General features: G+C 43.1%; 1 protein-coding gene across 1 annotated transcript in view; it reads left to right on the plus strand.

The window, feature by feature from the left end:
* The window catches only part of LOC120432768 (alpha-2-macroglobulin-like), a 47,608-nt gene that overhangs the window by 12,808 nt on the left and 17,216 nt on the right, over positions 1–17,584 (plus strand). Inside the window, exons 13-20 of the mRNA XM_039609230.1 lie at positions 13,511–13,574; positions 13,669–13,814; positions 14,221–14,370; positions 15,118–15,261; positions 15,368–15,470; positions 15,568–15,703; positions 16,108–16,333; positions 16,854–16,980. Coding sequence (XP_039465164.1) covers positions 13,511–13,574; positions 13,669–13,814; positions 14,221–14,370; positions 15,118–15,261; positions 15,368–15,470; positions 15,568–15,703; positions 16,108–16,333; positions 16,854–16,980 — 1,096 coding nt within the window. The remainder of the gene's footprint in view (positions 1–13,510; positions 13,575–13,668; positions 13,815–14,220; positions 14,371–15,117; positions 15,262–15,367; positions 15,471–15,567; positions 15,704–16,107; positions 16,334–16,853; positions 16,981–17,584) is intronic.

Raw genomic sequence — 17,584 nt, forward strand, 5'->3', positions numbered from 1 at the left:
TTTGGCGCCAAATAAACAGACTTCATTTGTGGTGTGTTGGCTCTCTCTAGTGGTATGCCGGGAGTGGTACAGCCTGTGTACCCTTATTTGGATTACCGTAATGATGACAATTTCAACGGTGCGCACAGCGTCGCTGCTTTCAGGAGCCCTTGGAATTTTTAAGGTTGCGCAAATCATTCAAAAGTTACGGTAATGCTTGGTGGAAAACTCAATATCCCACAATTCATAGCACGCCTCTACAGAGTGAACAATGGCGGCCACCACTTCGTTTTATATGTCTTTTATTCGTGTTTCTAGGTCACAAAATAAGCTTTTAAGATATTTTCAGGCGAGAATGTAGGTGTGTAAACTTCAAATATCTGCTTGTTTTATCAAGACATCCCATATTTAGCGACAGTGCTCTGACTACGTCGGTCCTGCCTGACAGCTAGCCGGCTACCTAGCTGGCTACCTAGCTGGCTACCTAGCTAGCTGCCGCACTTGGCTGCAAATGGATAGCGAGGGACTCTCTCTGTCGTTTCACCTCCCTGGTCTCTCGCAAATGCTCGCATAGAATCGGAGTTACAGCTGGATGTGGAAAAAATAACTGAGTTGTTTGGTGGTGGAGCTACAACAGAGGGCAGCTACCCACCGGTGTGTGACAGAAAGGACATGCCGCCAACGAGACATATGAGGCCGGGCAGGCGATTGCTAACGCGGTGGTCAATCATGGATCAGGGAAAGCGAAGGCAGGGCGTGAGGTGAACTGAATTTCAGGTAAGAAGTTATGAACTGCACTCTATTTGGGTCAGATATAAACCGAGTTTAGGTGTAGTTTATTTAGCAGCAGTTCTCTTATGTGTTGCTGATAGCCGGCTAGCTAGCTAGCGCCGCTAGCATAGTTAGCTCGCGCCGCTAGCAACCCTTCGTGAAAAAGCACCCAGGCTTGGCTTATATTGAGGCGGGTGAAACTCGTGTCAGCACCCGGTCGCTCTCTATTTGGGTCAGATATAAACCGAGTTTAGGTGTAATTTATTTTCGTTGACCTTTACAATCGTAATGCCACGGGAGTTTATATACAGCTGTGTGCGTACTAAGTTACTGACGTTGGACTTTATTTTATTCATTAGGGTTAGTTCATAGAGTTGCCGTGCCGTATAAACGGAATCGTCCCACATTCAGAGAAAACATTATGATTTATTCTGTCGTTACGAAGCCTCCCTGTCATTCTCTCGCGTGTTGAAACGTCAATCATGAAACTGATCAATGATCGGCTGTTCGCTCTTATTTATCGCGCTAAACAACAGCAGCACGTTTAAGCTTGATCAGCTGTTGTTAGAATTCTTTTGATTTTAATTTCTAGTATCAGCTGATGTTTGCTGGAGCATGAAGATGAAATCAGGAGATGTCCTTACTGAATCATCAGAGCTGAACTGGTGATGGAGAAACAGGTTTACACTTTAGGTGACATGAATGAGTTGAAGGGAAGTTATGAGTTGTTTCTGAGAGACAAAGACCAAGCTCCTTTTTTGTGTAGCTGACAGCTGGTAACTGTGCAGGGGCGGATCTAGCAAAGCTTTAGGGGGGAAGCTAGGGCATTAACAGAGAAAGGTGGACACAAAGATATACTTTTCTTTCTTACTCTCATATAAAATATTTAGCTTTTATTAAATAGTTATCTGAATCTCACAACCAAAGTTTGTATAATAATACACAGGATTGGCTGTAGACCATTGTTCATAATTCAGAACACTGTGTAAAAATAACAAAAACAAAAAGTGAATGCATGTGTGAAAAGTGGTCTATAATGTAATGCTTCAAAGTGTGTTCATGCAAACATTGTCGGGTCTGCCGTGGTACAATGGGACTTCTGCTCATGAACCTGTGTGCACAGCGTCTGCAAATCGGCGCTGTACAAAGTAACTTCATCTTTACACAAAACTGTAAGCTGTCATCTGTGAAGCGTGAGCGGTGTTTGTTTTACCATAGTTCATGGTGGAGAATGGCTGCTCTTCTGAGTTTTGCTCTCTGTAGCCGTATGAATGGCAAACTACAGTGATTAGCAGCGGCATAGGCACACATAAAATTTCTTCTGAAATTTTCGCTTTAGTTATTATTATTATTATTATTATGTGTGCCTATGACAAGAGGCACACATATTACTATTCCTCATTTATTATTATTATTATTATTATTATTATTATTATTATTATTCTCCAGTTTCGCCTGAAATTTTGCAGCGAATCTCGCCTCGCAGTTTTGAGACAAGCTTCATATATGTTACCTCATTTTGTGCGGCCGGATCTGGAATGGTGTGCTATGACTTTTGGTGTTTATGAATTTTATAGTTTTTAAATATTAATATTTTAGTGAAAATTTTCCGCGCTCCTCTGCCAAACAGTTTTGACATTAGGGTTACATATGTTAGATCATTTTGTGCGGCTGGAGCTGGACTATTATGTTATGACTTTTGGTGTTTATAACTTTTATAGTTTTTAAATATTAATATTTTAGTGCAAATTTAGGCCAATTCATCTTTTGGCGCCAAATAAACAGACTTCATTTGTGGTGTGTTGGCTCTCTCTAGTGGTATGCCGGGAGTGGTACAGCCTGTGTACCCTTATTTGGATTACCGTAATGATGACAATTTCAACGCTGCGCACAGCGTCGCTGCTTTCAGGAGCCCTTGGAATTTTTAAGGTTGCGCAAATCATTCAAAAGTTACGGTAATGCTTGGTGGAAAACTCAATATCCCACAATTCATAGCACGCCTCTACAGAGTGAACAATGGCGGCCACCACTTCGTTTTATATGTCTTTTATTCGTGTTTCTAGGTCACAAAATAAGCTTTTAAGATATTTTCAGGCGAGAATGTAGGTGTGTAAACTTCAAATATCTGCTTGTTTTATCAAGACATCCCATATTTAGCGACAGTGCTCTGACTACGTCGGTCCTGCCTGACAGCTAGCCGGCTACCTAGCTGGCTACCTAGCTAGCTGCCGCACTTGGCTGCAAATGGATAGCGAGGGACTCTCTCTGTCGTTTCACCTCCTGGTCTCTCGCAAATGCTCGCATAGAATCGGAGTTACAGCTGGATGTGGAAAAAAATAACTGAGTTGTTTGGTGGTGGAGCTACAACAGAGGGCAGCTACCCACCGGTGTGTGACAGAAAGGACATGCCGCCAACGAGACATATGAGGCCGGGCAGGCGATTGCTAACGCGGTGGTCAATCATGGATCAGGAAAGCGAAGGCAGGGGCGTGAGGTGAACTGAATTTCAGGTAAGAAGTTATGAACTGCACTCTATTTGGGTCAGATATAAACCGAGTTTAGGTGTAGTTTATTTAGCAGCAGTTCTCTTATGTGTTGCTGATAGTCGGCTAGCTAGCTAGCGCCGCTAGCATAGTTAGCTCGCGCCGCTAGCAACCCTTCGTGAAAAAGCACCCAGGCTTGGCTTATATTGAGGCGGGTGAAACTCGTGTCAGCACCGGTCGCTCTCTATTTGGGTCAGATATAAACCGAGTTTAGGTGTAGTTTATTTAGCAGCAGTTCTCTTATGTGTTGCTGATAGCCGGCTAGCTAGCTAGCGCCGCTAGCATAGTTAGCTCGCGCCGCTAGCAACCCTTCGTGAAAAAGCACCCAGGCTTGGCTTATATTGAGGCGGGTGAAACTCGTGTCAGCACCGGTCGCTCTCTATTTGGGTCAGATATAAACCGAGTTTAGGTGTAATTTATTTTCGTTGACCTTTTACAATCGTAATGCCACGGGAGTTTATATACAGCTGTGTGCGTACTAAGTTACTGACGTTGGACTTTATTTTATTCATTAGGGTTAGTTCATAGAGTTGCCGTGCCATTATAAAGCGGAATCGTCCCACATTCAGAGAAAACATTATGATTTATTCTGTCGTTACGAAGCCTCCCTGTCATTCTCTCGCGTGTTGAAACGTCAATCATGAAACTGATCAATGATCGGCTGTTCGCTCTTATTTATCGCGCTAAACAACAGCAGCACGTTTAAGCTTGATCAGCTGTTGTTAGAATTCTTTTGATTTTAATTTCTAGTATCAGCTGATGTTTGCTGGAGCATGAAGATGAAATCAGGAGATGTCCTTACTGAATCATCAGAGCTGAACTGGTGATGGAGAAACAGGTTTACACTTTAGGTGACATGAATGAGTTGAAGGGAAGTTATGAGTTGTTTCTGAGAGACAAAGACCAAGCTCCTTTTTTGTGTAGCTGACAGCTGGTAACTGTGCAGGGGCGGATCTAGCAAAGCTTTTAGGGGGGGGAGCTAGGGCATTAACAGAGAAAGGTGGACACAAAGATATACTTTTCTTTCTTACTCTCATATAAAATATTTAGCTTTTATTAAATAGTTATCTGAATCTCACAACCAAAGTTTGTATAATAATACACAGGATTGGCTGTAGACCATTGTTCATAATTCAGAACACTGTGTAAAAATAACAAAAACAAAAAGTGAATGCATGTGTGAAAAGTGGTCTATAATGTAATGCTTCAAAGTGTGTTCATGCAAACATTGTCGGGTCTGCCGTGGTACAATGGGACTTCTGCTCATGAACCTGTGTGCACAGCGTCTGCAAATCGGCGCTGTACAAAGTAACTTCATCTTTACACAAAACTGTAAGCTGTCATCTGTGAAGCGTGAGCGGTGTTTGTTTTACCATAGTTCATGGTGGAGAATGGCTGCTCTTCTGAGTTTTGCTCTCTGTAGCCGTATGAATGGCAAACTACAGTGATTAGCAGCGGCATAGGCACACATAAAATTTCTTCTGAAATTTTCGCTTTCTAGTTATTATTATTATTCTCCAGTTTCCGCCTGAAATTTTGCAGCGAATCTCGCCTCGCAGTTTTGAGACAAGCTTCATATATGTTACCTCATTTTGTGCGGCCGGATCTGGAATGGTGTGCTATGACTTTTGGTGTTTATGAATTTTATAGTTTTTAAATATTAATATTTTAGTGAAAATTTTCCGCGCTCCTCTGCCAAACAGTTTTGACATTAGGGTTACATATGTTAGATCATTTTGTGCGGCTGGAGCTGGACTATTATGTTATGACTTTTGGTGTTTATAACTTTTATAGTTTTTAAATATTAATATTTTAGTGCAAATTTAGGCCAATTCATCTTTTGGCGCCAAATAAACAGACTTCATTTGTGGTGTCTTGGCTCTCTCTAGTGGTATGCCGGGAGTGGTACAGCCTGTGTACCCTTATTTGGATTACCGTAATGATGACAATTTCAGCGGTGCGCACAGCGTCGCTGCTTTCAGGAGCCCTTGGAATTTTTAAGGTTGCGCAAATCATTCAAAAGTTACGGTAATGCTTGGTGGAAAACTCAATATCCCACAATTCATATGCGCCTCTACAGAGTGAACAATGGCGGCCACCACTTCGTTTTATATGTCTTTTATTCGTGTTTCTAGGTCACAAAATAAGCTTTTAAGATATTTTCAGGCGAGAATGTAGGTGTGTAAACTTCAAATATCTGCTTGTTTTATCAAGACATCCCATATTTAGCGACAGTGCTCTGACTACGTCGGTCCTGCCTGACAGCTAGCCGGCTACCTAGCTGGCTACCTAGCTAGCTGCCGCACTTGGCTGCAAATGGATAGCGAGGGGACTCTCTCTGTCGTTTCACCTCCCTGGTCTCTCGCAAATGCTCGCATAGAATCGGAGTTACAGCTGGATGTGGAAAAAATAACTGAGTTGTTTGGTGGTGGAGCTACAACAGAGGGCAGCTACCCACCGGTGTGTGACAGAAAGGACATGCCGCCAACGAGACATATGAGGCCGGGCAGGCGATTGCTAACGCGGTGGTCAATCATGGATCAGGGAAAGCGAAGGCAGGAGCGTGAGGTGAACTGAATTTCAGGTAAGAAGTTATGAACTGCACTCTATTTGGGTCAGATATAAACAGAGTTTAGGTGTAGTTTATTTAGCAGCAGTTCTCTTATGTGTTGCTGATAGCCGGCTAGCTAGCTAGCGCCGCTAGCATAGTTAGCTCGCGCCGCTAGCAACCCTTCGTGAAAAAGCACCCAGTCTTGGCTTATATTGAAGCGGGTGAAACTCGTGTCAGCACCCGGTCGCTCTCTATTTGGGTCAGATATAAACCGAGTTTAGGTGTAGTTTATTTAGCAGCAGTTCTCTTATGTGTTGCTGATAGTCGGCTAGCTAGCTAGCGCCGCTAGCATAGTTAGCTCAGCGCCGCTAGCAACCCTTCGTGAAAAAGCACCCAGGCTTGGCTTATATTGAGGCGGGTGAAACTCGTGTCAGCACCGGTCGCTCTCTATTTGGGTCAGATATAAACCGAGTTTAGGTGTAATTTATTTTCGTTGACCTTTACAATCGTAATGCCACGGGTGTTTATATACAGCTGTGTGCGCACTAAGTTACTGACGTTGGACTTTATTTTATTCATTAGGGTTAGTTCATAGAGTTGCCGTGCCATTACATAAACGGAATCGTCCCACATTCAGAGAAAACATTATGATTTATTCTGTCGTTACGAAGCCTCCCCTGTCATTCTCTCGCGTGTTGAAACGTCAATCATGAAACTGATCAATGATCGGCTGTTCGCTCTTATTTATCGCGCTAAACAACAGCAGCACGTTTAAGCTTGATCAGCTGTTGTTAGAATTCTTTTGATTTTAATTTCTAGTATCAGCTGATGTTTGCTGGAGCATGAAGATGAAATCAGGAGATGTCCTTACTGAATCATCAGAGCTGAACTGGTGATGGAGAAACAGGTTTACACTTTAGGTGACATGAATGAGTTGAAGGAAGTTATGAGTTGTTTCTGAGAGACAAAGACCAAGCTCCTTTTTTGTGTAGCTGACAGCTGGTAACTGTGCAGGGGCGGATCTAGCAAAGCTTTTAGGGGGAGCTAGGGCATTAACAGAGAAAGGTGGACACAAAGATATACTTTTCTTTCTTACTCTCATATAAAATATTTAGCTTTTATTAAATAGTTATCTGAATCTCACAACCAAAGTTTGTATAATAATACACAGGATTGGCTGTAGACCATTGTTCATAATTCAGAACACTGTGTAAAAATAACAAAAACAAAAAGTGAATGCATGTGTGAAAAGTGGTCTATAATGTAATGCTTCAAAGTGTGTTCATGCAAACATTGTCGGGTCTGCCGTGGTACAATGGGACTTCTGCTCATGAACCTGTGTGCACAGCGTCTGCAAATCGGCGCTGTACAAAGTAACTTCATCTTTACACAAAACTGTAAGCTGTCATCTGTGAAGCGTGAGCGGTGTTTGTTTTTACCATAGTTCATGGTGGAGAATGGCTGCTCTTCTGAGTTTTGCTCTCTGTAGCCGTATGAATGGCAAACTACAGTGATTAGCAGCGGCATAGGCACACATAAAATTTCTTCTGAAATTTTCGCTTTCTAGTATTATAATATAACCTCTTAAACATTTTCTTACCATATTTACATTATTTTTGTTCTTATATCAACTGATATGAATTAGTATTAACTGAACAGTTTTATATGCAGTAGTTCTTCAACCTGTCACGCTTACATTGCACAAACATCACATGGGGACGACAGGTCAGAAGAATTAGAACAATGGAAATACACAATACACGAGGAAAGACGAGGAGCAAAAAGACCCACCCAGACTGAGCCCCTAAAGGGAGATCGGTTTGAGAACAGAAAGAACACCTCAGCACATGAATGTTCAAATCTCACAACATAAAAGACATCAGAGGCATTATTAAGAAGAGAAATCTTGATCCTAATGTTCTTTCTAACTTCAGGCCAATTTCTAAACTCTCTTTTGTGGTGTATTCGACAGAAGAACGGAGACGGAGCTTAGTTTATAATGGAACGTGTATTCAGCAGTAGTTAGCCATTCAGTACATATCACAACACTTTCTTCTTCCTCTCCCCTTCTATATCTATCAGTCACAGAGCCCCCTACTGGTAACTGAGTATATGTTCATATTCAGTCCTCCTGTAAAGCAACCCTTCACCATCTTAGCAGTGTATGTAAACATAACATCTCTCCTCATTCTCACAGAATTCTACTACCTCAGTATTAACTTACTTAGTATGGTAACATTACTATTTGCACATAACATTATCAGTAGTAGATTTTGCAACCAGACAGCATTTTTAATACTGCTTGCTGAACCTTCTGGGTATTTGAACTATACCTGTGAACTTAAAATACCCATCTTGTCATGGTGCCTAAATTGTTCTTTATAATGAATACTTGTACAGTTAAGGTTACTGTAGTAACTTAACAACTTTAAGTCACGAAAAACTTCATAGTAAATCAATCATCTATTATACTTGGCCTCCGAACAAGCTGTATAGAACTTAACATTACGATCCAACAACTCAACGTTGTTATTTTCCCATTTTTTTAAAACTTATTTCATTACATAATCCTTGGTCCAAGCTGGTAACTGTCTCAGTCTGTTAGGAACAGAATGTCTTTTAGGACTTTCTCTTGTGTTGTTTTCAGCCTCTTTACTAGCCTGCAACGGCTCAGCATTCTCTGCTCGGCAGAGTGAGAGCTGCATTCCATCTCTTTCCATCACTCAGATGAAGGTGCTCAGTCCCGTCTGTTGCTGCACTGACAGTGGATCAGTGAACTGTCTCTCTCCCTTCCCCACTCGGAAAGGCTTACGTATCCAGACCCTGTCACAAGCTGGGGAGGTTTTGCCCCCCTCTTACCATCAGTGTAGCGTTTACTCCTGCGCTGCTGGTGAAAGACTCTTGCACTGATTTGGTCATACTGTCCTGTGTCTTTGGGAAATGGCAGGACATTCAGCTTTGTTCTCATTGGTCTCCCTCTGAGAAGCTGAAACGGAGCAGCTCCAGTTGTTGCATGAGCTGTAGCGCGGTAATTCTGTAGCATCTCCGTTACGGCGGGCTTCCACGGCTTCTGGCACACCTGTGCAGCTTGAACACAGTCCTTCAGTACTCTGTTAAATCTTTTAACACACCCGTTCGCTTGAGGGTGGTACACACTTGTTCTAATGTGCTTGATGCCCCTTTCCTTCAGGAAATCAGCAAAGGCAGATGAAGTGAATTGTGGTCCATTATCTGTCGTAGGCTCACAAGGGTTTCCCTCCCGTGCAAAGACTGAAGACAAGAACCTAATAACAGTGTCTGTAGTAGCTGATGAAGCAAGGGCTACTTCTGGCCATTTGCTGAAGTAATCGACCAGTGTGATAGCAAACCTGCAGTCCTGTGGCCCACGGTCAAAAGGTCCAACAATGTCAACGGCCACATGCTGAAAAGGACCATCTGGAAACTGAACCGACTGTAGGGGAGCAGGAACAGTTTTGGCCGTTTTGTCACACGCTTGACAGACTGAGCATGATGACAGAATCGCATGGACTTGAGTATCCATGAATGGCCACCAGTAAAGCTCTCTGAGCCGCTGCTTTGTGCGAACTATGCCCTGGTGACCTTCGTGTGCGAGGCATATCACCTTTTCTCGCAGGGACCTTGGGACCACCGGACGTGTCCCCCGGAAAAACAACGGTGATTCCACAGCCAGTTCATGTCGCACCAGGAAATACGGCTGCATCTCAGCTGGGAGAGACTTTTACACCTTGGGCCAGCCTGAGCGGATAACCTGTCGTAGCAGAGAAAAGTCAGGGCAGTCCTCACATTCAGCTTTAAAATCCGACAACAGTGTTGCTGTCAAAAGAGGAGAAACTTCAGCTATCTCCAGGAGAAGGTCTTTTTCAGCATCGATGTCAGTGCTGGAGTACGTCAGGGGAACCCATGAGAGGCAGTCTGCCATGACATTCTGAACACCAGGACGGTACTGCACACGTACTGAAAACACATCAACCTTGCAGACCATCGTGCGATTCTCATGCCCGCTCTGTTCATACCTTTGGTGCTGAGAAGGGTAGTAAGAGCTTGGTGATCAGTACGAAGCGTGAATCTGCGGCCCCATACATATGTACGCCATCTTTCCACTGCCCAGACACAGGCTAACACCTCCTTTTCTGTGGTGGAGTACTTCCTTTCTGCAGGAGACAGAGTTCGGGAGGCGAACGCCACAATCCGCTCCACTTGATCTGGCTGCAACTGTGTCAACACAGCTCCTAGCCCATAGTCTGATGCGTCTGTGGTGATAAAAGCAGCTAAGTCAGGGTCATAGATGGCAAGTGCAGGACTTTTCAGAAGGAGTTCTTTCAGGTTACTGAAGCTCTCATGTGCTGCCTCATTCCACTGGAGTTCAACCTTCATGTCTGTTTTCAGCAACTGTCGCAGTGGCTCCACCAGTGTAGCATAATCTGGAATAAATGTACTGAACCAGGATGACAAACCCAGGAACGAGCGCAATGCAGCCATATCCTTTGGAGCAGGAGCCCCAGCAATAGCAGTAAGGTGATGTTGGCTTGGACGTAGGCCTTCCTTTGAGATTACATGGCCCAGGAATGTAATGTGTGACTGGCAGAAGGAACTTTTCCCAGTGTTAATCTGCAGGCCGACGTCTCTGAGACGTTGGAGAACAGCTTGCACCTCCTTTGATGTTCCATAGACGATGATGTCATCCAAGTAGTTGCGAACACCAGGCAGATCTTTCAGGACCGTTTGCATCATTTTCTGGAAAGCGACGGTGCTGATGCTAGGCCAAATGGAACACGTGTGAACTGGAACAGTTCCTGATGAGTGATGAAAGCAGTCAGCTTGCGGGTCTCCGGATGCAAAGGTAATTGGTGGTATGCTGAGCTCAGGTCAATCTGGCTGTAGTGAGTGGCACCCGCCAACTCAGAAAACAGATCCTCCATATGAGGAAGAGGATGGCAGTCAGCAATGATACTCTTATTGGGTTCACGAAGGTCAACACACAGTCTCAACTCCCTTTTGCGCTTCCGGGCCACGACCAGAGGACTCACCCACTCAGCTGCATCAATCCTTTCAATTATGCCAGCTTTGAGTAAGTGAGAGAGTTCCGCTGATACCTCTGTACGTACACTTAATGGCAGGCGTCTCAGCTTTTGACGTACAGGCTGTGCATTGTTATTTACCTGTACTTTATGGATGAACCCTTTAACACATCCAAGTTGGGCTGGTGGAATAGGATCAACATTGCATACAGCAGACTTCCGGTTAGTAGAATCAGGCTCATCCGGAGTTTCATCCTGAATGCGGTCCACTTTGCCTCCGACGATGCAGACGTTCAGTGCTCTAATGAGGTCGAGGCCTAATAGCGGGGAACCAGCTTTGACAATGTAGAAGGAAGCAGGAACTTTTTCATTCTGTGCATGCAGTGCAACTGATGCAGGCAGACAACCCATCACAGCTAACTCATCTTTAGCATAAGTAACTAGTTTGACTTTAGGTCGCACCAGTGAACAGTCTGCAAAATACTGTCTGTAGATAGTTTCTGGCAGAATAGACACAGAAGCTCCAGTGTCTACTATCAGCTCTACCGTCTGAGAACCACCTTGTACAGTTTCAATGTCGACAGTGCAGGTAAGCTTATCTTGAATAGCTGCCATCATTGTAGCATCTTGCACGCACAGTACTGCCAATTCTGGAACCACTACTTCTCTCACTTCACTGACTGACGACTTACATACCTTGGCAAAATGTCCCTTTTTCCCACAGTTGTTGCATTTTGAAGAAGCAGCCGGACAGTTTTTATCATTAGCTAAGTGCTTGTGAGAACCACACCTGAAGCACTTCCGCTGCTGCTGCTTTGAACCTCCCCGTTTGCGTTGGTCTGGAGTGCAGCCTTTAGCAGGGCGAGGTCCCCTCTTCTGGTGAGAGTGAGAATTTGCCACGTCGACTGTCTGAACTGGCGCGGTCGGAAACGAGCCGGGTGTGGAGAGTAGAGTAGCGTTTTTGACTGCTGCTTCCACCTGGCCTGCAATAGTTAGAGCCTTATCCAGTGTGAGATCATCCTCCAGTAACAGTTTGTCTTTCACAGCGCTGAGATGAGCGTTGAAGATTAATTGATCTCATATCATTTCACTTTCCATTTGTCCAAAGTTACAAGATGAAGCTAACGATCTCAGAGCCACCACATACTGAGAAACAGTCTCATCCGCTCATTGAATACGCTGTCTGAATGTATGACGGCACGCCACGACATTCACTTTCGGCACAAAGTGCTTCTCCAGTGCGCTCATGGTGTCAGCATATGTATCACCTTGCTTCGGTAACGTGTAGAATAACTGCTGTCCCTCCGGGCCCAAGCAGTGTAGCAAAACAGCGCGTTTCCTAGCATCCGGCCATGCGTCTCCCATGGCATTGATTACTAGCATGTAATTGTCGAATATTTTCCACCATGTAGTAAATGGAATCGGCGGCTCACCCACATGTGGAAGAAAAGATGGTGGACTCGGAACTGATGCACTCATCCTCGTCACCAATTTGCGGTGTATTTGACAGAAGAACGGAGACGGAGCTTAGTTTATAATGGAACGTGTATTCAGCAGTAGTTAGCCATTCAGTACATATCACAACACTCTCTTCTTCCTCTCTCCTTCTATATCTATCAGTCACGGAGCCCCCTACTGGTAACTAAGTATATGTTCATATTCAGTCCCCCTGTAAAGCAACCCTTCACCATCTTAGCAGTGTATGTAAACATAACATATTTTATGTCCAAAAATTCGGAAAAAGTTGTTTTCAAGCAACGTCAGAGCTTTTTAGATGTTTGTGGCATTTGTGAAGCATTCCAGTCTGGTTTTAAATCTCGTCCTGAGACTGCACTTTTACGAGTTTTTAATGATCTTCTTTTAACTGCAGACTCAGGTTGTTCTGTTGTTTTAGTCCTTTTAGATCTGACTGCTGCCTTTGACACAGTTGATCACAACATTCTCTTATGGAGACTCAAACACGTTGTTGGTCTTAAAGGCTCAGTTTTATCATGGTTTAAATCATACCTGTCAGAGAGCTCATGTTCTGTTGCTATTGGGCAATGCCCCTCTTCCTCTGCCCCTGTGTGTTGTGGTGTGCCACAGGGCTCTGTTTGGGGTCCAGCTCTGTTCTCCTCATACACGCTGCCTTTTTAATTTTTATTCCTATATTTAGGAAATACAACATTCCCTTTCATTGTTATGCTGATGGCATCCAAATTTGCTTCCCCTTGAATCAAGATGTCTCTGTCCCACTGCAGCCTTTGCTTAACTGTCTGCATGATGTTAAAGACTGGTTAACACAGAATTCTCTCACCCTAAATGAAAAGAAGACGAAAGTTATTGTTTCTGAAAGTCATGCCCCTTGGATAAGTTAACTGATACCCTCGGTCCGCTCGCTTGTCATCATTCTCACACTGTATGAAATCTCTGAGTGTTTTTGGATAGCTCTTTAAATTAGAGAAGCAAGTGTCGACAGTTGTGAAAACTAGTTTTTATCAGTTACATGAAATAACCAAAGCAAAGCCATAAAAAAACAAATTAAAAAACACATTGAATTAAAAGGTGTCAAAACTTTTCACTGGTAGTGATGTCCACAGATATCAGTGCTAGTTCATTCTTGTTTTTAAATGATGTCTGTCTTCCAGGTGTTGTCCAGAGGAGCTGTCACCATGCAAGGACAAAAACAGGTTGAAGTGCAAGACAGATCGGGTAAAATTCCCATATTTCCACAAATGCCACAGCCAAGCATTGACATTGGTCTGTTTTGTTGATCTGTGGATGTATGTTTGGACCTGTGTTTCAGTGACTGAGGGCCAGGTGTCCTTTAAAGTCAGAGTGTCTCCTGAGATGGCTCCAGAGTTCCAGGTTGTGGCTTATGCCGTCCTGCCAAGTGAGGATGTAATTGCCCACAGTGCTGACTTCTCTACTGACAAATGCTTCAGCAACAAGGTGAGTGTAATTCTAGGGGTGTGCTGTGTGTTTGGTGTCTGCAGTCATGCTCTGGTGTTCAAATATAAGTCAAATTCAGTTGGATAAATCACCTGAGGATTTATAGCATCAGTAAATGGACTGGTTGTTCCACAGCTGTTTCTACTCTACCTGAGGACTCAAAGTGCTTCTTTATATGACCTCATGACCCGCTCCCTCCCACTTATACAAGCACCTTTTTCAATGATGATGCAAGTCCTACCTATCTAACACTGACACAGTGTTCATACAGTGTTCAATGTAGTGTACAGCCATCTCATGGGACTCATGATTTGTCACTCACCACAGTGAAGCAGCACATTTAGCCAGCAGTGAGTGGGGAGTCATCACAGTCACTAAACTTGTGCAAGTGTTTTGTGTTTGTCAGGTTTCAGTGGAGTTTTCACCGTCTTCAGCCGTCCCAGGTGAAGAGACCAACATGCAGGTGACGGCCCTGCCACATTCTCTGTGTGGTGTGAGCGCCATCGTCAAGAGCGTTCTCATCAAGGAGCCTGGGAAGACTCTGGATGCAGATAAGGTAACTGCTGATATTAACACCAGTGAGGTGGACACATCCCTTATTTACAGAGCCCGTAGTGTCACAAGTTACCAGCAGCTCACGCCTTCGCTCTGGTACTGATAAGTACTCTTTGGGCAGTCATACATTCAACTGTTTTAAACAGTTCAATGCTGAGTTTGTCTTGAAGCAAACTGGTATAGAAATAATACAAGGTTACATATGCATGTGTCTGTGATGACAGTCTGTAAGTGTGTCACCTGCTAGTCAGTGTCTACTTTATTGAAAAGACTTCAACTTTACATTAAAACTGCTCAAACACTATATGTTGTGTTTGCTATATGTTGATGTTAAACATATAGCAAAACCAGGAAAAAGTGAGACTTAAAGGAGGTAAATGAGCTACAGAGAGCTTCAAATGGAGAACACTTACTGTAGCCATATAAGTCACTAAGAACGAACAGTTTATAGAGAAATTTTACAACTTCTGTAAGTTTTTTTTAAACAGATCCCTCAACTACAACACCTCATATCTGTGGAGGCTTACTGCTAACTTGATCATTTTTATTTATTTATTTTTTAAGAATCCTTCTTAGGTAATCTAGCATTTCAGTTGAACCTAATCGGTTCTAGTATTTACACCACTACTTCATTTAAGAGTTTAACAAACATGTGGACCAAATGTGACATTGATCATGATAGATCAGTCAAAACTTCATAGGACTAAAAAGGTTTGGAGGTTTTGCTGAAAAGTACTTTTCTTTTCAGATATTTGACTTGTTCCCACTCAAGAAATCCTCATATATCCCATATGAGGTTGATGATGCTACAGAATGCCTTAATGTGAGACCAAAAAGATATGTTTTGCCGTACCCCAGTCAAGAGCAAAATGACGCCTATGCAGTTTTCCAGGTAAAATGCATGTATACCTGTGAGTCAGTCAAACATAATGTAAATGCAATAGTTTTTATTGTTGCACCAGTTTTTGCTGATCTTTGTGTGCTGCTGAAATATCTAGAAAGTTGGACTGAAGATGGCAACAAACTTGCTTATTCGATTGCCTTCATGCCTCAAGTTCAAAGGAAAAGTCTACCATGAAGGCTCTCATCGTGTCGCCTACGGTGAATCATTTGCTTTTTTGCGTTGTGTTTTTGATACAAATTTTCTTTGTTTTTACCAAGAAGAAAACGGGTAATTATTTTCCCTTTTTTTTTTTAGATATGCTTCCGGATGTTAGACATTCTTCTGATCGTGATCTGGGATCTGCTGGGCATCTTGCTCCTGAAGCTGCACCAATAGAGACAGTTCGCTCTTTCTTCCCTGAGACTTGGATCTGGGATCTGGTGGAAGTTGGGTAAGTATCTGCTGTGAAGAGATCTGATGCATGTTAAATAAAAAAACAAACAAACACTAAGTATATATGAGTACATTTAGAAACGTAGAGGGTATGTGAACTTTCTGCTGTCTCCTTTGCACACGTGAATAACATGAAAATAAAATAATTGTGAGTTTTTTCTTAAGCACGTTTAGTCATGTTTAAAGTGGTGCTTTGTTTTGGTGGGATATATTATTTCACTGTCATCAGTAACGTGGAGCTCTTTCACTTTGTCAAGGTTCAAGAATGTAACATATACAAGAAGTTCACACTGCAGGATGTTCTTAGGTCATAGTAACTTTACTATCATACAGGTCATTTACACACGTATGGACATGTTTGATTATGTTACAGAATATGTTTGTGTGTATCTGCTACTTCAGAGACGATGGAAAAAGGGGCGTGTCCCTGACTGTCCCAGACACCATCACCACCTGGGAGACGGAGGCTTTCTGTTTGTCCTCTCAGGGTTTTGGTTTGGCTCCTCGTCAAGAAATGAAAGTCTTCCAACCTTTCTTCCTTGAACTCACCATGCCCTACTCCATCATCCGGGGGGAGCACTTTGAACTGAAGGCGACTGTCTTTAACTACCTGACCAGCTGCATCATGGTAATGAATGATTAAAGTGTTTAAATACATTTCTGTTCATAGCCAAGGAAAACCATACTGAAAACATTACTTTCTAAGCAAAAATTATATCATAGTTATTAAAATACAACAGAAAATATTTTTTCTTTGGCAATATAACCATGCAGGATGCAGGCCGTTCTTGAAGGGCCCCTGCTCACCAACACCTACAAGCTCACCTGCAAGCACTGACAACAGGATCGCCCAATCAAATGTCTTTACACTACCAACCCTCCTCTAGCTTTCTTTGTGCGCTCATGCAGCTTGTAGAACAGGGTTTAGTGTGGAAGCTGTAAGAAAACAGATGGAGGGAAACGATTAGGAAGGGAGTGATTAAAGTATCCAAGTAAAATGAAGGTCTACTTTGATCATGAGTTCATAACATCAGACTTGTGCATTCGTTTAGATGCTTAAAAATGTGTTCACATTTGAACTCAGGTTTAAATGTAGCCATGAGATTGTTGAGCTAGTTTAAAATATAATGTCTGTGTTCCTCGTACAGGTTACTGTCACTCCTGGGCCGTCCTCAGATTACACCCTCACGCCTCTCTCTGGTGATCTGTACACATCCTGTTTGTGTGCCAACGAGCGCAAGACCCTCAGCTGGACCATGATCCCAACAGCCTTAGGTGAGAATCAGGCTTTGGTCCTCCACACTGCCAGGAAACCGTGTGTGGCAGACTGAGTACGACCCAAGTGCAGGACCCAGAAGGCAGGAAGTGAACTCTCAGGAAGTGACTTAAAAGCATCTTTAAGAAAAAAGAATCCACATAAGACGGCTAAATAGAATAAATGGAGATTAAAACATTAAAGAGAAATTATAAAAACACTATGTGAGAAATACTGTTGAAATATAAGTTATCATAATCAAATGAGACAATCTGAGACCCAATAAGCTTTATTCATGGAATTTAGAGCACTGTATGTGCATTAGACAACAGTGAGTGTGCAGTGTAGAGCTAGGACATGTAGACAGTCAAATCCAGCTGCAAATCGAGGTAAACCAAGAATATAACCCCTGTGTTTGGAAGGCTAAACGTGCGGGTTGTAGGGAGTGGGGCAGAACGTCTATACCTCCAGTCTGAGGGTAGCAGCTGCCTCCATCCTCATGCTTTACTTAATGCAGCTGTCTTAGCCAATTATAAGTCATTTTGAAACCTTCCTTTCAATTCTCATCAATTATTTACATTATGCATGCTTCCCTTGGACAGTATCATTAGAACAGACTGTTTG

This window comes from Oreochromis aureus, linkage group 3 (assembly GCF_013358895.1).
Source record: "Oreochromis aureus strain Israel breed Guangdong linkage group 3, ZZ_aureus, whole genome shotgun sequence".
Lineage (NCBI taxonomy): Eukaryota > Metazoa > Chordata > Actinopteri > Cichliformes > Cichlidae > Oreochromis > Oreochromis aureus.